Source organism: Bos grunniens, chromosome 19, assembly GCF_055505025.1.
Source record: "Bos grunniens cultivar Pamir isolate PY7600 chromosome 19, Bosgru_T2T1.0, whole genome shotgun sequence".
Classification (NCBI taxonomy): domain Eukaryota; kingdom Metazoa; phylum Chordata; class Mammalia; order Artiodactyla; family Bovidae; genus Bos; species Bos grunniens.
Window position 1 is genome coordinate 47,659,788 of NC_141183.1, and position 20,563 is coordinate 47,680,350.

Below are 20,563 nucleotides of genomic sequence, written 5' to 3' on the forward strand. Positions count from 1 at the left end.
AGGAGGCCCCAGGCCATTGATTCTTTCCATCCCACTAGGAACTCAGCTTCCATTCTTCCTTTCCAATAGATCATGTTCCGTTTCAAAGAAATCAGAGCTCTTAATAGTCTAATGATGTCACTTTGTACATTTTACTGGCATGGACACATATCCTTCCACCTCTGCCCCACAGCCCAAACAGATGATGGAAACTGTACAACTTCCTTTTCTCAGTGTTCGGAAATCACCACCAAGATCTGGTGCTTACTCAGCACATTCAGGGGCTTCTTCGGTCCTTCCTTAAACATCACCCTACCCATGCACTCTGCTCCCTATAAAAGGCAGGCAGATCAGCCACAGGAGCCAGATTTCCACAGACTGAGACCAGCTCAGCAACCGCCAACTCTCAGGCTGAAGCCCCCGTGCTCACCCTCCAACATGAAGGTCTCCGCTGGGATTCTGTGTCTGCTGCTCGTGGCAGCCACCTTCGGCACCCAGGTGCTCGCTCAGCCAGGTAAGGCTCCTCTCTTCTTAAGCCTTAACGCTTTCACTACCCCAGCTACTAACCCCGGGCATAAGTCACCCCATGCTTGCTGCATAGCTTCCATTGCAAAGATGGAGAAGGTGAAAGCAAGAGAAGAATTAAGAGCTGGCACCTCACAGCTGGTCAGAGGCAGGACCAGAGCTAGAAGCTCAGGCCCCTGGGGCCAGGCTCCATTATCTTGCCTGACCTTCGGGACACTAAATGCACTCTCAACAATCCTCATCTTGTATTTGGATGGGGCAGAGAAGGAAGGACCATTTCTCATTGTGGATGAAAAAGACATTTCAGGCAATGGTAGAGAGGAAGAAATTCTTGCTGGAGGCTTCCAATGTTGGATTATGGTCCAGCGTAACTTCCAGAATGGTGGCTGTGAAGGATAAAGACCCATAGGCATCTATCTCAGCATGTGACATAGGTTGGCTCTAAGCCCATGGAGACAGAGCTGGGAAGCAAGTTCTTAGAAAGTATCTTCCCAGGTTCAGAGGTTTTGGATCAACAGACTCTCTGAAATCACACTACAAGGATTAATCTTGTTACTCAAGATTTCCCCATTTACAGTCAACAATGAGAGACCCCACAGTTCAGTAGAAGAAACTGACTCACAGGTACCATTTTACCTGCGGGATCTGGACTAAGGCTCTGAACGTGGGAGTGGTGGGTCCTAGCTAGAATTCAAGCACTAGCTTTATCTCCTATCTTCTTTATTTTCTCTGACACATGTGTACTTACAACACATCATAACTCTTTGGTTCTTTGCAAAATGTTTTTCAGATTCAGTTTCTACCCCAATCACCTGCTGCTTTAGTGTGATCAATGGGAAGATCCCCTTCAAGAAGCTGGACAGCTACACGAGAATCACCAACAGCCAGTGTCCCCAGGAAGCTGTGATGTAAGTGGACCATGCCCTGGCACCCACAGCCAAAAGCTCTATCTGACTTCTATGCGTCCAAATGAGTCAGATAAATGAAACACCTAAGCCAAAGGACCCTTTACTCCATAGACAAACTGAACCCACAAGAAGGAAAATATACACACTCCGGGCTCCTCTTCTAGGAGTTTGGTCAGATCATCCAAGTTCCTTTAGCCAAGGGTCTGGAGGGCTTCCCCTGGGGCAGTAACAGCAGAACTTCTTTTCTGGAAAAGAAGTTTCTTCCTCCTATTTCCCCTTCTTCCTGTCCCCATTCAGGCTCCTCAACCAGGGAGCAAGGGCTAATCAGCTTTAGGGGCCAATGGATCAAACTCCTGGGAAAAATCCTCAAGACACTCCATTTAACTCTGCCCTCTTTTCCCCACAGCTTCAAGACCAAAGCGGACAGGGATGTCTGTGCTGACCCCAAGCAGAAGTGGGTCCAGACTTCCATAAAGCTCCTGGACCAAAAGTCCCGAACACCGAAGCCTTGAACCTTCATACCTAGACTGAGAGACAGAGCCTTGGAAAATCTTATTTATTTCTTCCCAACCTTCCCCAGGTGTATTATTGTATTATAATGGCCAAAAAGAGTTTTTTTTTTTTTTAATAATTTAAACACGTAGTTTCTTAAACAATATTTAATTATGTTTAAGTTATTGTTGTTTTACTTTATCTGCCATAAATCCTAATGAATATAAGATACAACATCTGGTGATGAGTTTCCTGTGAGCTTGATTAAGTTCATAGCAAGATGGTGCTATTTCCCATCCTACTGCATGTAGGATGGTGAGGTCCTTCCACTGATTATCAGAGTGAAACACTTTTGGAATCTCAGGAAATCAGTGCTCCTGTAAGTGGATGTGTACTATGTAGTATTGTGATGGAAAGTAATGTTATTACATGACTATGGAATTTTCAAATAAAAAAATACATATAATTTCAAGCTACTTGGTCTTATTTTTCATGGGATAACATTTGGTGGGGAGGGAGAAAATGGTAGTGAGGAATGACAATTTGGAGTGTAAAAGTCATCCTCTAATACATCTTTTGGACTCAATTTAGGATTAGGGAGAACCTAGAATGACCAAGCTGTTCCAGTCTTCTGGCTCCAGTCCCTGAGTCACTCGCCCATAATAGCATCTAGGTTCCCAATTCTTTTCTCTCCGCATTGACCTCTGCCTGGTCTCTCTCTTGATCTCTTGCAACAGTCTTTAACCATTTTCCCACAACCCCAGGTTTTCTCTGTTTCGTTCATTCTCAAGCCTAGAATAACATCCCAGGAATGAAATTGAATCCAAGAGGAAACTAGATGCCTATAGCCCAGAGATCCACTTAAGACTATTCCTTGGATATAAGTCTTCAACCAGACAGTTCATGGGAGATTTGAATGTGATGGAAAAGAAAAGGATTCTTCAGAGCTGATAGAGGAGGGAGGTGAGGGGAGTGGGCCAGAGGAAGGAATCCCACCTGGCTGGTCTCTAGAAAAACAGAGGAGTTGAGGTTTTAGAAATTCAGTTTGGAGCCAGATTGTAGTGGCTCTTGAATTTCAGATTAGAACTTCAGCAGATAATAGAGATGCACTGAGTTCTGAAATAGGAGAGAAGGAAAATCTCACATGCAGAGGTGAGCATCAGGAAGAATAACTTCGTGTTTGAATACAAGAGGGAGCATGAGAGGGAAGGTCTGAGAGCAGACTGCTGCCATGGAGCAGAGAAATGGTGGGACTATAAATGGTGCACGGTGGGAGTGGGATGAGGTGAGGAAGAATGGGCCAGATAGAGTGATATGTTAAATGCTATAGAAGAAGAGAGTAATTGAGCAAAACATAGACCCTTCTTTTATGATCTTGCAAATCGACTATCCACAGGGCTGTTACCTTTGTGATACAGAATGAATTCATCTCCATCACTATACCCTCAACCCCAGTCCCAAGAATTTGCAAAATCCTTTTGAAGGCATGGAATCTCCTTTCCTTAACAGCCTCTTAAGGTCAAGATTCTCTTGTACTTCATGAGCATGAGTGAGTAAGTGAAAGTCCCTCAGTCGTGTGCAACTCTTTGCGACCCCGTAGACTGTAGCCTGCCAGGCTCCTCTGTCCATGGAATTCTCTAGGCAAGGATACCAGAGTGGTTAGCCGTTCCCTTCTCCAGGGAATCTTCCCAACCCAGGGATCAAACCCAGGTCTCCCGCATTGCAGGTGGATTTTTTACCATCTGAGCCACCACAGTTGGCTCCTTTTTCAGACATGAGGCCCACTGTACTGAGGCACAAAGACCAAGACCCCTCCTGAAGGAAGACAACTCTTGTCCAGCTTATCCAGGTCTGTGGAGCCTGTCACAGGTTGGAGAGATGCCCCGATTCCAGTACAAACATGGAAGCGTGGCAACGCAAGAGACCTGGGTTCTGATCCCAGAACTGGTTCTGACTCTCTGAGTCACTTACAGGAAGTCAGTTTCTCTCTCTGGCACTAAGATGCTCCATATAAAAGTGAAAGTAGCTCTGTATCACAGGCAGGAAGTAAGAGGATCTGGGAGATGACCTCATAAACTTCCTACCGTAGGAGCCATATCTCTTGGGAAGTTGGTCATGCCTGTTGGCTAGGGAAGGGTCAGGAAGAAAGTGCCAAGAATTAAAACCACCGAGCCAACCATGAGCCCAGCCTAGTGGCAAAAACTCCCAAGTCAGATATATCACCTGTCTGAAAATAAGCTTTCCACGGAAGCCCAAGGTAGCACACCGAAACCCCAGGTGTCTAAAGTAAGGCATCTAAATGTCAGCTGGGTAAAAAGAGTGCTTTCCAACCAGAAAGGCTCCATCTGATTCTTAACCACGCACTTTCGCAGTCTCAAAGTCAAGCTGGCTCCAAAGATCTGGGCCCAGGGTTTCATGAACTCCCTGGACACAAGTCCTAAATTCCAAAGGCATGAGACTCATCTTAAACTGTCACCAGACTACAGCAGAAGACACAGTCCATTTGTCTTCCCCAAGTGTCACTTCCCCAGAGGCACTTCGGGATTGTGTCGCCGTATTACAAATCACAATGAACTTTGTTAATGACATGAAACATAAATGTGGTAAGTGATATGTCACCTTATTTAAGGTATTGATGCTTTATGTGCCTCAACTGGAATAGTTGTGTTTTGAAAATCCACATCCTTCTACTAATGGGTTCATTTCTGTGAACACAATTCATTTCTTTGTCAACTGGGGGCAAAGAACTGGTGAGGTCACATGAAGCTGACGAGCATCCTGTTGGGTTCACTACTGATTTCATCCATGCCTCGGGCAGGCAGCTTGCTGCAGGCCTGGATTCACTTCACTCTCTCAACATCTGCTCTGTGTCTCTTCGCTTCTTGCTTCCTGTCCACCGGCTTCTCCTTGGATGCCATCTCAGGTCAGGAGCTGGCTCAGCCTACACATTTGTGTGATGCTCACAGTTCAGGGGAACAAACGCCGTGGGTGACAACTTTCCACCTGTGAAGAGTGGAGCAGATTTTTTAAATTAATTAATTAGTCTATTTTTGGTTGTGCTGGGTCTTCTTTGCTGCATGTGGGCTTTCTCTGGTTGTGGTGAACTGGGCCTGCTCTTCATTTCAGTGCACGGACTTCTCATTGCAGTGACGTCTCTTGTTGCAGAGCACAGGCTCTAGGCGCGAGGACTTCAGTAGTTACAGCACATGGGTTCAGTGGCTGTGGCTCCTGGGCTCTAGAGCTTGGGCTCAGTAGTTGTGGCACATGGGCTTAGTTGCCCTGCGGCACGTGGGATCTTCCTGGATCAGGGATTGAACCTGTGTCCCCTGCATTGGCAGGTGGATTCTTATCCTCTGTACCACCAGGGAAGTACAGAGCAGATGTTTAAAAGCTTCTGCCACTCTTCCTTCCAGCAGTTGATTCTGGGAGCCATTCTGTACGCTCATCGGGTATTTCCAGGAGAAGCTGTCCCCATCGCCCACTACTCTGACCTTAATTATGCATACTTGTGTTGCTGTCTCCTTTTCCATCTCACTGGGCTGCCTCTCAGTCCTCATCCCTGGGGTCACTCCTCAAAGGAGCTACCTGGACAGACGTTTTCATCTCAGGCTCTATCTTATTGATTCATTGTTTTTTACCTTCAATATTTGTTCTCCTTCCTCCAGGCAATGCCTGGATTTCTCCAGGCAAGTTCACTAGCTCAGGGCCAGGGATTTAGCTGGGCATTCCGTTGGTGTGTTTACCAAGACTGAAGCTGGGACCAGGATCAGGTATCCCAGTAAGTTCTTTGGGACCAGGGCTGAGCCAAGACTGTGGAGCACTCAGCCAGCATGTTCGGTAGGACTGGGTTCAGGAGAGCAGTCCACAAGTTAGGATCCATAGCACCAGGACTGAGTTAGCCGTGTACTTAAGAGAATGGTGACCTGAAGAAGGACTTAGCAAATAAGTAGATGTATTGAAGATAGTGGAAGCCAACTCCTTTACTGTGGAGAAGCTTCTATGGAGAAATATAGAATGCTGGAGGCTAGAAAAACTCTGTGGGGTTGGACTGCAATTAAAAGTTATCAGTGTGAACTTACAGTTTTGCAGGTAGATGGCAGATAGATAGACAGATAGAAATAAATATGGATATATAGATAAGAAAGACAAATAAAAAAGACAGAAATACATACATGGTTGACAGGATATGCATATATTAAGCATATACTCAGCCATCAAACACTTTTCCAGATATGGCTTAAATATTTTCCAAATCTGTTTCACCAATTTACATTCACTCCCACCCGCAATGTATGAGAGTTTGAGTCAGTTCATTGATATTGCAACACTTGGTACTGCCATTCTTCTTAATCTAGCCATTCTGATTATGTGTATAATTCCATAAAATAATGGTTTAATTTAGCTGGGCATTCCATTGTGTTTTACTCATGACAGATAAGCTTGAACATCTTGCTAAATGTTTATTGGGTATCTTTTTTATGAAGGTCCAGTTCATCATATCCTATACCCATTTTTGATAGACTTGGTGGATCTTGTCTATTTTTAGATTGCCTGTCTTTTTATTATGAAATTGTGGAAGCATTTTCTACACTCTGTATTGGAATCTTTTGACAAACATGTGAACTGAAACATCTTCTCATAATCTGTGATTTTCTTTTTTACTATCTTTTGATGATACAGCTTCCTGATTTTAAAACAGTCCATTTATCAACAGGTTCCTTTATGGTGAGTGCTTTTGTTTTCTGTGTAAGCAAACTTTTTCAAAACAGATGTCACAAAGATATTCTCTTATGTTGTCTTCAAAAAGCGTTATTTTTGTCATTCACATTTAGAGCTACAATCTACCTGAACATGATTTTATACATATATATTTTTTTTTCCAGTGTGCTGAAAGTTACGGATCAAGATTTTATTCTTCCTTATAAATATCAAATTGATTCAGCACACTGAATAATGGATTGATCAGTTATTCAAAAGGGTATTTTTTCCTTAGCTACTCCAGAGGGCAAACTCTGATATATATATATTCAACATCAGTATACATATGGTTCTATTTCTGCACTCTAATCTGTTCCCTTGGCACATTCATCCATTCTTAGAGAAATGGTACTATGTCATAATGACTAATGCTTTCTAAAAACTGTTAATATCTGGGAGTGTAAGCCCAACAACTTTGTTCTTCTTCAAAGTTGTCTTAACTATTTTTGTTTTTTTGTTTTTTTTTTAACTTCTCCTCTAAAAGTTCAGAATTAGCTTATCAGTCTCCACAAAATTCTTGTTTTGATTGTATTAATAATTGGGATTACATTGAACAGGGAGGAGAATTTGTTACTGAACCAAACTTGGCTCCACCAGCCTGTGGACAGAAAAATTTCCCGTTCTTTGTTCACAGCACGAGAGTGTGCCAAATATGAAGTCTTTCCTGCCTGCGCTTTTTATTTAGTCATGGGAAGGGACAGCATCAAGTATTTATCCTAGGAGTTCTCCCAAAAAGAAGGCAGCAAAAACTAAACACTATAAGCACCTCAATTAGCAAAGCAATGACGGGTTAAAACTAACAGCCCAGTGGGTAGGGAGACTGCACACCTCAGCTTGCCTATGACAATCCTGCTTTACCCCTGTCTGGCTAGAAAGATCAATTACACGATAATCTTCCCACTGTGTCTTTTTAGGCTCCCTGGATCCTTGGTAAGTATTCATTTTGACAATATGCTGGTTGAGAACATGACAAGAAATCTGTTTTCTAGAGCAGACGTAGGAGAGTTTGACCTGGAAGGTCATCAGCCATCCATCTCAGAGCAAGATTTGATCCCCTACGAAATCTGTGAAGCCAGATACAGCATAAGCCAGACCTCAAGTAATTCCTATATGGGTCAGACAGAAACACAAATGTTGGGGGCTTTCCTGGTGGCTCAGTGGTAAAGAATCCACCTGCTAATTCAAGAGACACAGGTTCAATCCTTGGTCCAGGAAGATCCCACATGCCTCGAAGCAGCTAAGCCTGAGCCCCACAAGTACTGAGCCAGTTGCTCTAGAGCCTGTGCTCTGCAGCAAGAGAAGCCACTGCAACGAGAAACACGCGCTACAACTCGAGAGTAGCCCCCACGCACTACAGCTAGAGAAAAGCTTGTGTGGCAACGAAGACCCGGCACAGCCAAAAATAAATAAAAGCATTGCTCATTTAAAAAAAAAAAAAAAGATGAAAGTTGTAGGTGGATGAGATATTATAAGTCAAGACAGAAATAGTAGAGAAGGTGGTGTGAAGAAAGAAGGGAGGAAAGTTGACCTGCATCGTGTTCAGGGGTGGTGGATGGACTTCCTTCTCCCCAGTCACAATGTCAATGTTCCCTTCCTCTGTAATCTGGCCATTCTATGGAGATAACGAGACTGAGAGGCAGAGAATGCCAGTTAGTGCCTCCAAAGAGGACATCCAGATGACCAAATAGGCACATGAAAAGATGCTCACCATCATTAATCATTCAGTTCAGTTCAGTTCAATCACTCAGTCGTGTCCAACTCTTTGCGACCCCATGAATCGCAGCACGCCAGGCCTCCCTGCCCATCACCAACTCCCTGAGTTCACTCAAACTCATGTTCATCGAGTCGGTGATGCCATCCAGCCATCTCATCCTCTGTTGTCCCCTTCTCCTCCTGCCCCCAATCCCTCCTAGCATCAGGGACTCAGCTCTTTGCATGAGACCAAAGATTGCAGTTTCAGTTTAGCATCAGTCTTTCCAATGAACACCCAGGGCTGATCTCCTTTAGAATGGACTGGTTGGATCTCCTTGCAGTCCAAGGGACTCTCAAGAGTCTTCTCCAACACCACAGTTCAAAAGAATCAATTCTTCAGCACTCAGCTTTCTTCACAGTCCAACTCTCACATCCATACATGACCACTGGAAAAACCATAGCCTTGACTAGATGGACGTTTGTTGGCAAAGTAATGTCTGTGCTTTTCAATATGCTATCTAGGTCATAACTTTCATGGTTATAACTTTCCTTCCAAGGAGTAAGCATCTTTTAATTTCATGGCCGCAATCACCATCTGCAGTGATTTTGGAGCCCAGAAAAATAAAGTCTGACACTGTTCCCACTGTTTCCCCATCTATTTCCCATTAAGTGATGGAACCAGATGCCATGATCTTAGTTTTCTGAATGTTGTGCTTTAAGCCAACGTTTTCACTCTCCTCTTTCACTTTCATCAAGAGACTTTTTAGTTCCTCTTCACTTTCTGCAATAAGGGTGGTGTCATCTGCATATCTTAGGTTATTCATATTTCTCCCGAAAATCTTGGTTCCAGCTGTGTTTCTTCCAACCCAGCGTTTCTCATGATGTACTCTTCATAGAAGTTAAATAAGCAGGGTGACAATATACAGCCTTGACATACTCCTTTTCCTATTTGGAACCAGTCTGTTGTTCCATGTCCAATTCTAACTGTTGCTTCCTGACCTGCATACAAATTTCTCAAGAGGCAGATCAGGTGGTCTGGTATTCCCATCTTTTTCAGAATTTTCTACAGTTGATTGTGATCCACACAGTCAAAGGCTTTGGCATAGTCAATAAAGCAGAAATAGATGTTTTTCTGGAACTCTCTTGCTTTTTCCATGATCCAGCAGATGTTGGCAACTTGATCTCTGGTTCCTCTGCCTTTTCTAAAACCAGCTTGAACATCTGGAAGTTCATGGTTCACGTACTGTTGAAGCCTGGCTTGGAGAATTTTGAGCGTTACTTTACTAGCGTGTGAGATGAGTATTGCAATTGTGCAGTAGTTTGAGGATTCTTTGGCATTGCTTTTCCTTGGGATTGGAATGAAGACTGACCTTTTCCAGTGCTGTGGCCACTGCTGAGTTTTCCAAATTTGCTGGCATGTTGAGTGCAGCACTTTCATAGCATCATCTTTTAGGATTTGAAATAGCTCAACTGGGATTCCATCACCTCCACTAGCTTTGTTCATAGTGATGCTTTCTAAGGCCCACTTGACTTCTCATTCCAAGATGTCTGACTCTAGGTGAGTGATCACACCATCGTGATTATCTGGGTCCTGAAGATCTTTTTTGTATAGTTCTTCTATGTATTCTTGCCACCTCTTCTTAGTATCTTCTGCTTCTTTTAGGTCCATACCATTTCTGTCCTTTATCGAGCCCATCTTTGCATGAAATGTTCCCTTGGTATCTCTAATTTTCTTGAAGAGATCTCTAGTCTTTCCCATTCTGTTGTTTTCCTCTATTTCTTTGCATTGGTCACTGAGGAAGGCTTTCTTATCTCTCCTTGCTGTTCTTTGGAACTCCGCATTCAGATGCTTATATCTTTGCTTTTCTCCTTTGCTTTTTGCTTCTCTTCTTTCCACAGCTATTTGTAAGGCCTCCTCAGACAGCCATTTTGCTTTTTTGCATTTCTTTTCCATGGGGATGGTCTTGATCCCTGTCTCCTGTACAATGTCATGAACCTCTGTCCATAGTTCATCAGGCACTCTATCTATCAGATCTAGTCCCTTAAATCTATTTCTCACTTCCACTGTATAATCATAAGGGGTTTGATTTAGGTCATACCTGAATGGTCTAGTGGTTTTCCCTACTTTCTTCAATTTCAGCTGATTTTGGCAATAAGGAGTTCATGATCTGAGCCACAGTCTGCTCCCAGTCTTGTTTTGGCTAACTGTATAGAGCTTCTCCATCTTTGGCTGCAAAGAATATAATCAATCTGATTTCGGTGTTGACCACCTGGTGATGTCCATGTGTAGAGTCTTCTCTTGTGTTGTTGGAAGAGAGTGTTTGCTATGACCAGTGCATTCTCTTGGCAAAACTCTATTAGCCTTTGCCCTGCTTCATTCTGTATTCCAAGGCCAAATTTGCCTGTTACTCCAGCTGTTTCTTGACTTCCTACTTTTGCATTCCAGTCCCCTATAATGAAAAGGACATCTTTCTTGGGTATTAGTTCTAAAAGGTCTTCTAGGTCTTCATAGAACCATTCAACTTCAGCTTCTTCAGCATTACTGGTTGGGGCATAGACTTGGATTACCGAGATATTGAATGGTTTGCCTTGGAAATGAACAGTGATCAATCTGTCATTTTTGAGAATGCATCCAAGTACTGCATTTCGGACTTTTTTGTTGACCATGATGGCTACTCCATTTCTTCTAAGGGATTCCTGCCCACAATAGTAGATATAATGGTCATCTGAGTTAAATTCACCCATTCCAGTCCATTTTAGTTCTCTGATTCCTAGAATGTCGACGTTCACTCTTGCCATCTCCTGTTTGACCACTTCCAATTTGCCTTGATTCATGGGCCTAACATTCCAGGTTCCTATGCAATATTGCCCTTTACAGCATCGGACCTTGCTTCTATCACCAGTCACATCCGCATGAAATTAAAGGACGCTTACTCCTTGGAAGAAAAGTTATGACCAACCTAGATAGCATATTCAAAAGCAGAGACATTACTTTGCCAACAAGGTCTGTCTAGTCAAGTCTATGGTTTTTCCAGTGGTCATGTACGGATGTGAGAGTTGGACTGTGAAGAAAGCTGAGTGCCTAAGAATTGATGCTTTTGAACTGTGATGTTGGAGAAGACTCTTGAGAGTCCCTTGGACTGCAAGGAGATCCAACCAGTCCATTCTAAAGGAGATCAGTCCTGGGTGTTCTTTGGAAGGAATGATGCTAAAGGTGAAACTCCAGTACTTTGGCCACCTTGTGTGAACAGTTGACTCACTGGATTAGACTCTGATGCTAGGAGGGATTGGGGGCAGGAGGAGAAGGGGGCGACCGAGGATGAGGTGGCTGGATGGCATCACCGACTCGATGGACGTGAGTTTGAGTGAATTCCGGGAGTTGGTGATGGACAGGGAGGCCTGGCATGCTGCAATTCATGGGGTCGCAAAGAGTCGGACACAACTGAGCAACTGAACTGAACTGAACTGAACTGAATGGTCTAGTGGTTTTCCCTACTTTCTTCAATTTAAGTCTAAATTTGGCATTAAGGAGTTCATGATCTGAGCCACAGTCAGCTCTCGGTCTTGTTTTTGCTGACTGTATAGAGCTTCTCCATCTTTGACCCCATGCCAGAGGTCAGGGACGGTAGCCGAGACAAGCTACACCACCCCTGTGGTCAGGGGTGGCTGGGAGAGAAGCTACCATACTCCCGAGGTCAGGGGCAGTGGCTGAGAGGAGCAACCCCAAGTCCAAGGAGTGGCGGCTGAGTGGGAACAGGAAGGCCTAGAGGAGCTACTCCACGTTCAAGGTCAGGAGGGGTAGTGGTGAGGAGATACCCCTCGTCCAAGGTAACAGAAACCCAAGTGAGACAGTAAGTGTTGTGAGAGGGCATCAGAGGGCAGGCACACTGAAACCATAATCACAGTAGTTTTCTGATCACACGGACCACAGCCTTGTCTAACTAAATGAAACTAAGCCATGCCCTGAGGGGCCACCCAAGATGGGCAGGTCATGGTGGAGAGGTCTGACAGAATGTGGTCCACTGGAGAAGGGAATGGCAAACCACTTCAGTATTCTTGCCTTGAGAACCCCATGAACAATATGAAAAGGCAAAATGATAGGATACTGAAAGAGGAACTCCCCAGGTCGGTAAGTGCCCAATATGCTACTGGAGATCAGTGGAGAAATAACTCCAGAAAGAATGAAGGGATGGAGCCAAAGCAAAAACAATACCCAGTTGTGGATGTGACTGGTGATAGAAGCAAGGTCTGATGCTGTTAAGAGCAATATTGCATAGGAACCTGGAATGTCAGGTCCATGAATCAAGGCAAATTGGAAGTGGTCAAACAGGAGATGGCAAGAGTGAACATCGACATTCTAGGAATCAGCAAACTAAAATGGACTGCCATGGGTGAATTTAACTCAAATGACCATTATATCTACTATTGTGGGCAGGAATCCCTTAGAAGAAATGGAGCAGTTATCATGGTCAACAAAAGAGTTCAAAATGCAGTACTTGGATGCAATCTCAAAAACGACAGAATGATCTCTGTTCGCTTCCAAGGCAAATCATTCATTATCACGGTAATCCAAGCCTATGCCCCAACCAGTAACACTGAAGAAGCTGAAGTTTAATGTTTCTATGAAGACCTATAAGACCTTTTAGAACTAACACCCAAAAAAGAAGTCCTTTTCATTATAGGGGACTGGAATGCAAAAGTAGGAAGTCAAGAAACAGCTGGAGTAACAGGCAAATTTGGCCTTGGAGTACGGAATGAAGCAGGGCAAAGGCTAATAGAGTTTTGCCAAGAGAACACACTGGTCATAACAAACACCCTCTTCCAACAACACAAGAGAAGACTCCACACATGGATATCACCAGGTGGTCAACACTGAAATCACTAATCATTAGAGAAACGCTAATCAAAGCTACAAGGAGGTATCAACTCACACTGGTCAGAATGGCCATCATTAAAAATTCTACAAATAACAAATACTGAAGAGGGTATGGAGAAAAGGGAGCCCTCCTTACACTGTTGGGGGATATGTAAATTATATGGCCACTGTGGTGAACACTGTGGAGGTTCCTTAAAGAAATAAAAATAAGAGTTGCCGTATGATCCAGCAATCCCACTCCTGGTCATGTAGCTGGAATAAACCCCAATTTGAAAAGATACATGCACCCCAATGTTCATAGCAGTGCTATTTTCAGTAGCCAAGACTTGGAAGCAACTTAAATGGCCATCGACAGAAGAATGGATAAAGATGTGGCAAGTATACACACACACACACACATATATATATACACACCCAATGGAATATCACTCAGCCGTAAAAAAGAATAAAACAATGCCATTTGCAGCAACATGGATGTGCCTAGAGATTGTCATACTAAATGCAATGATTCCGAAAGAGAAAAACATGCCATATGCTATCACATATGTGGAATTGACAATATGGTGCTGATGAACTTACAGAATAGAAACAGATTCACCGACACAGAAAACAAGCTTATTGTTACAAAAAGGGAAAAGATATGGGAGAGATAAGAGTGTGAAATTAGTAGATAAAAATTTCTAGTAAATTAGTAGTGAAATTAGTAGTGCTATATATAAAATAAATAAACACAAGCTCCTACTATATAATACAAGGAACTATGGTCCATATCATGAAATAAATCATAATGGGAAAGAATATAAAAATAATTACGTATTCTTTTTCATATTATATGTATTATATATCTGTATAATTGAATTACTTTGCTCTGTACCAGAAACTATACATTATAAATCAACTATACTTTAATGAAAAAATTTTTTAAATTTTTAAATAAAAATTATTGGCACTGGACTGAGCACTTACCATGCATTCATTATTTATTAGATTCTTGAAGCATCACAATGATGTAATAATTAACAACCAGTTCCTCTTAGAGGCTCAGAAAGGTAAACAATTTGCTCCAAACCACATAACAAGTAAATAGTGAATACAGGATTTAGGTCCCTGTCTGGCTGACTCCAGACCCCAGGTTCCTAAACGTATTCTCTTATAAGATAATAGGTCCTGAAACAGAGGGAAGGACAGACAGGAGTTCCTGCTGGAAGGGTATGAAAGTCCCCCCAGTCACTCAATTTGGAGGAAAGATTGGGGGCGGGGCATGTGGAGCACTACACTGTAAGAGGACATTAACATATAAGACTCAGTTTGTCAAATTCATTGGTATGAATGTGCTTTTCCAGAATTCACAATTCAGTGCATTAGCACAAGTAGTTGGGAGTGACGACTGTTTAGCTACATTGGCTGATTGGAATCTAGACTTCAAAAGAAGCCTGCAGTTGATGAAGTTGAAATACCAGAACTCCCTGGGACATTAGGAAGGTGTCCAAAGGCTCCGGGAAGTGGAGCTATTGAAAAGTATCTATTATGTGCAAGCTACCCAGCCATCCCTAACTGCACTCCATGAGAAGGCCAGAGGACACTTCCTCTGTTGTTGTTCAGTCGCTCAGTCATGTCTGACTCTTTGCAACCCGATGGATTGCAGCACACCAGGCTTCCCTGTCCTTCACCATCTCCTGGGGTTTGCTCAATTTCATGTCCATTGAGTCAGTGATGCCATCCAACCGTCTCATCCTCTTCCACTCCCTTCTCCTTTTGCCTTCACTATTTCCCAGCATCAGGGTCTTTTCCAGTGAGTCGGCTCTTCATACCAGGTGGCCAAAGGATTGGAGCTTCAGCTTCAGCATCAGTCCTTCCCATCAATATTCAGGGTTGATTTCCTTTAGGACTGACTGCTTTGTTCTTGTTGCAGTCCACAGGACTCTCAAGAGTCTTCTCCAGCATCACAATTCAAAAGCATCAATCCTTTGGCACTCAGTCTTCTTTATGGTCCAGCTCTCACATCCCTACATGACTACTGGAAAAACCATAGCTTTGACTACATGGATTAAGAGATGCCTTGATGGGGCCATGAGAGAAGGGCATTGTCCTTAAGAGCCCTCTAGTATCTATTCTCTGTAGATCAGGGATGGCCATGGGATATGCTGTAGTCGCCTGGTTCTCGAATCTTAGTGCCCATTAAGAATCACCTGGAGGGCTTGATACAACTCAGTCTGCCATCCTACTATTGGAGATAATTTAAGTAATCATGATGTCAGCACATGCCATTATTATACTCCTAAAATATATGAGCAACCCAGTTCCAGAATCCTATTTGGACGTTCTGTTGCCAGGAGCCACTTCTGGTACCCAAAACTATGTCAGTCAGGAAGAAGTGAATGACACTGATGTTGGAATGATTTGAGGAGAGTTTAATAATAAAAATGCAATCGAATGTTTGGCTGAGTGTGGCGAAACCATAAAGCTGCTTGGTTCTTTGAGGCTAGTAACAGCATGGTGACCACCCCTGGACCCAAAGGCGCAAGGACAATGTAGCTCTCCCAAACATGGATGAAGAGAGTGGAGAGGGTCACCTGGAGAGAAAGGGAAAACCATTGATCAAGGGCTGCATCCAGGGAGAGGTACAGGAAGGCAGCAGAGAAATCAGTTCTTCACCCTAATGACTCCCTCTCGCCAGCACCCTGAAGGGCTCCCGTGTCCAAACCCAATCTGAAGCCAGGAGACCTGCAAGCTCTTTGATGCGATCCACACAGGCTGACTTTCTGGGCCAGAGAAGAGGATGGAATATTAGAAATGGAATGTGTGTCTGCCAGGACAAGCTTGCAATCTTTTCTCACGTAATTCCTGACACACTTTTATGTCCAAGACTCACAAAATGAGTTGAAGAGCGCACACATTTGATATTCTCTGGAAGCAATTGTGTAAGACAGGAATCAGTAACTCTTGGAATGCTTGGAGAAAGAGTTGTTAAAGCTTTCCGAGACTGGAGGATGTTTTGTGGAAAATTTTTCATTACTCAACTTTTTAAATAGTTTAAGAATTAAACATTTTTTTCTTGCAATCTGGTAAGTCAGATTTTAAGAAATCCATCCACTTCATCGAAACTAAAGTTACTGGCAGAAGGTTCTTATTTTCCTCCTGGGATCTGTGGACTCTGGAGGAACCGCCCCTACTGGTGCTGCTGTTTTTTCCTTTTCTCCTGATCAGCCTCAGGAGACTTTCATCTTCATCATAGGCTTGTCAAAGAACCACCTTCCTCTGCTAATCTTAGCTCTTTGTTTCATTTCCTCTCACTAATCTTAGCTGTTTGTTTCATTTCCTTTAACGTCACTGGGCTTGTTTTGCTAGAGTAGAAAGACTCGCAAGAACGGAGGTTGGACGGGAGACTATTCCGAGCAGGTACAAAAGGTAAGCAAAATCTGGGAGGCAGGAGTGAGCGTGGGGATAGAAATATCCAGGCTAAGAGACTTGCTAGGTTTTCCATTAGAGTCCAAGCTCTTCCCTCTTTGCCACCGTGCCTTTTGGAACTCCCCACCCGCTCACCCAACTCCCAAATTCCTAGCTCAGACTCCTTGCAGGAGGGAGCTAGGTTCAGGAGCAAGGAGCCAACATCTTTGCTCTGTTCCCCATCCTCTCCCATCAACAAACCTTCCTGAAAACAAGGGACCTAGACAAATCAGTGGTTTTCAAACCATATCCCTTTAGGTCTGAGCAGAAGGGAGCACCTATATGTGATGGGAGGAGCCCAGTCACCAGGGGCCAGCTTTAATTTTTCTCCAGTATGAGATGTCCTCCTCCAGGGGATCTTCCCAACCCAGGGATTGAATCCACAAATCCTGCTGGCAACCCACTCTAGTACTCTTGCCTGGAAAATCCCACGGACAGAGGATCCTGGCGGGCTATAGTCGGTGGGGTCGCAAAGAGTCGGATATGACTGAGCAACTGAGCACGCCCAAGAGACTTCTACTTAGCACTTATCTTGGAAAAAGACATCAGTGACATGAAACTCTTGGTGATTATATGTAAACTTACAGCTGTTTCTCCCAACCTCACCCCTTACTCCCCATGACTCTTTGGGCAAGTTACTTAAGCTCTCTGCTCCTCAGTGTCCGCATCTATAAATGGTACTTACCTTGTCAGGACTAAATACGTAATAGGGGAAAGTCCCTAGCACCAGAGGTATTTTCTATGGTTTCCCGTTTCATTTGGAGACAGCAGCTCCTAGGGTCACTTCCTAGGGCTATTGCCAGCACATACGTGTTCCATCTTCCTTTCTGCAGTCTGAGCAGCTAAGGCGGAGGCAGTGCCTACCCGGCTACATCTTTCACAACTTCCATCTTGCATTTCCTGGAAAACAATTTGGCAGCTCAGTCTCCAGCTTAGCAGACTCAAGACCCTTTCCATCTTGACTTGACCATGACCCCAGCCAGGCAAACATCCCTCTGCGATCCCTGCTACCCCATCCTCTCTGCTACTTACACAGGCAGGCAGGGCAGCCAGAGCTACCGCAGGGCTGAGACAAAATCAGACAAAATCAGAAACCAATAGCTTTCAGGGTGATGTTGGCATCCGCCCCTTCCCACGGGAAGGTCTCCACAGCATCTCTGGGTCTGCGGCTCCCAGCAGATGCCTTCAGCACCCAGGTGCTGACTCAGCCAGGTCAGCTCAATCTCTCTTCCCTCTTCCCTTCCTCTCTCACTCTCAGTTTCTCGTCTTCTAGGAAAGCCTAAAACAAAGCCCTTCACTTCCCACCCTATCAGAGCACCAGGGACCCTCAAGGTTTCAACTTCTAATTCTGGAGACAGAAGCGAGAGCCCATGCTGGGGACGGCAGGCATCCTGCCTGCCCCCTCCCACCTCCAGGCCACGGCAGAGCCAGAATAAAGCCTACACTGCCCACTCCAAATCCAAGGCCTGTTCTTTGATGCCAGCTAATCTTCCCAAGGGCTTCCCGGGTGGCTCAGATGGTAAAGAATCCACCTGTGACTGTAGGAATGCGGGTAGGATTCATGGGTTGGGAAGAACCCCTGGAGAAGGAAATGGCAACCCACTCAAGTATTCTTGTGTGGGAAATCCCATGGACAGAGAAGCTGGGTGGGTTATAGTTCATGGGGTGGCAAAAGAGTCAGACATAACTTGGCATCTAGATACAATGACTCTTTCCAAACCCTGTAGGTTGGGGTCCATATCCGAGTCCCGTCACACCGACCTTCCTCAATCAGCAATGATGTGTCCCCTCCATGCGGATCAACCTCAGAAATCTTGAGGCATGTGTTCCTGGCCTTACCCTGCCTTCAGGGCGGTGGGCAGGAGCACTGGACCTGGGGTGGATGAGACCCACTTCTACCTCTGTGCTCGCCTTCCCCTGCCGCATTCAAGCTAAGAACAACCTGGCATCTCCTCCAATGCTTTTTCTTTGTGACTTTTATTTCTAGACACGCTCCATGTCCTGGTCACCTGCTGTTTCCCATTTAACCATAAGAAACAGCAGGTTCCTCTTGGTTAAAGAAACCTCAGAAGATTCCCTCTCAGAAGCTGAAGAGCGATCGCATTGTCAGCAGCCAGGGTCCCCGGGAAGCTGTCATGTAAGTAGAAAAATTCTGCTCCCCTCCACTCCCACCTTATCTTACCCCTCCCCCACTCCACATCCTCTTCTCTATCCCCTCAGTCTAAGTTCTGCCTCACCAGACAGACATCAGACAAATTTGAGGCATTACACTCAGGGGATAAGATCCAACCAGACTATGTAATCCAAAACTTCCTATTATTACACCAGGGACAGGCCCAGAGAGGGCTGGTAACACCCCACATCCTGCTCCCTGAATGGGTGTCAGCTCACACTTCTGTGGTTACTGTGGTGGATGCCTGGCCAGCTTCTCCTGGGGGGAGGGCAGTTGGCAAGCACAGTGACCACCTCCAGAGGGTCTCTCCCTACTACTCCCCTCTGACTTCCTGTCCCAGAGAGGACCCCTCCCCTGTAGCAGGTGGGCCTGACGGGTTTTAGCATCTAAGGAGTCATCCCTGAGATAAAACCCTCCAGCATGTCACCTGACCCTGCCAGCCCACCCTCATCCACAGCTTCAGAACCAACCAGTGCCAACCCAAAGGAGAATTATGTGAAAAGCCTGGATCAAAAACTCATACCCGGGACTTCCCTTGTGGTCCAGTGGTTAAGAATCTGCTTTGCGATGCAGGAGACATGGGTTCGATCCCTGGTCCGGGAACTAAGATCCCACATCCACATGCCACAGAGCAACTAACCCCACAGGCCACAATTACTGAGCCTGTGCAATACAATTAGAGAGTCTGTGCACTACAATGAAATATCCCTCATGGGGAAACAAATATCCGATACAGCCAAATAAATAAATATTTTAAATATTTAAATATTCAAATATTAAATGTGTTTTTAAAAAATCATACCCTGAAGACTTGAACTCTTCTGGCCACACTAAGACCAAACCAGAGGATGAGAAATGTTCCCCAGTCCCCAGGGCCTCCTGTCCCTACCCTGGACTAATCTGACCTTAATTTTCAAATGGAGTCCTTTTGGTTTCATGATACAAAATATACCATGTCTTAAATAATATTTAGTATTATTTGGATTGTGGCTGGTTGAGGACTTATTTTGAATATTGGTGATCTCTTTTTTTAAAGTAAGGTCTTGAGCCACTTGATTCCTGTCAGGAGCCCCAGCTCCTTCTCCTGTAAGCTATGGGCAGTGGGTCTCCCTCCTGCTTACCTCCCCAGTGGGGAGGGAACATGCCTAGAGAGCCATGGGTTTGAAGGGCCATTGCAATCTAAGAAGGACAGTGCCTGGTGAGTGTGAGGTATTGCTTAATATATTATTATGGAAAAGCGTGGAAGTGTTAGTCACTCTGTCATGTCCAACTCTTTGCCTCCCCATGAACTGTAGGCGCCTCTGCCCATGAAATTCTCCAGGCAAGAATACTGGAATGGGTAAGCCATTCCCTTCTCCAGGAGATCTTCCTGATCCAGGAATCAAATCCAGGTCTCCTGCATTAGCAGGCAGATTCTTTACTGCCTGAGCCAACAGGGAAGTTATTATGGAAAGATGTGTACAGTTTTAGGACCACTGACTTTTTTTGCAGAAAATACATTTTGTTTAAAACCTCAAATGCAGCGGTTTTCCTGGTGATCCATTGGCTAAGACTCCATACTCCCAACACAGGGGTCCTGGTTTCGATCACTGCTCAGGGAACCAGATCCCAGATTCCACAGCTAAGCATTTCAGATGCTGCAACTAAAGATCCTGCACAGTGCACCTAAGACCCAGTGCAGCCAGATAAATAAATAAATAAAATCTCCAATAC

General features: G+C 44.5%; 1 protein-coding gene and 1 long non-coding RNA gene across 2 annotated transcripts; both read left to right on the forward strand.

Moving 5' to 3' along the window:
• Positions 1–321: 321 nt before the first annotated feature.
• Positions 322–2,376, forward strand: LOC147352543 (C-C motif chemokine 8). The gene is made up of 3 exons (XM_086355612.1): positions 322–493; positions 1,295–1,412; positions 1,819–2,376. Exons 1-3 carry the CDS (start codon positions 418–420, stop codon positions 1,922–1,924), a joined length of 300 nt encoding a protein of 99 aa, XP_086211738.1. The 5' UTR covers positions 322–417; the 3' UTR covers positions 1,925–2,376.
• A 14,128-nt stretch (positions 2,377–16,504) lies between these two features.
• On the forward strand, positions 16,505–20,563 carry LOC147352544 (uncharacterized). The gene is made up of 2 exons (XR_015146944.1): positions 16,505–16,638; positions 18,665–20,563. It is a non-coding gene; the product is annotated as an uncharacterized LOC147352544 (long non-coding RNA).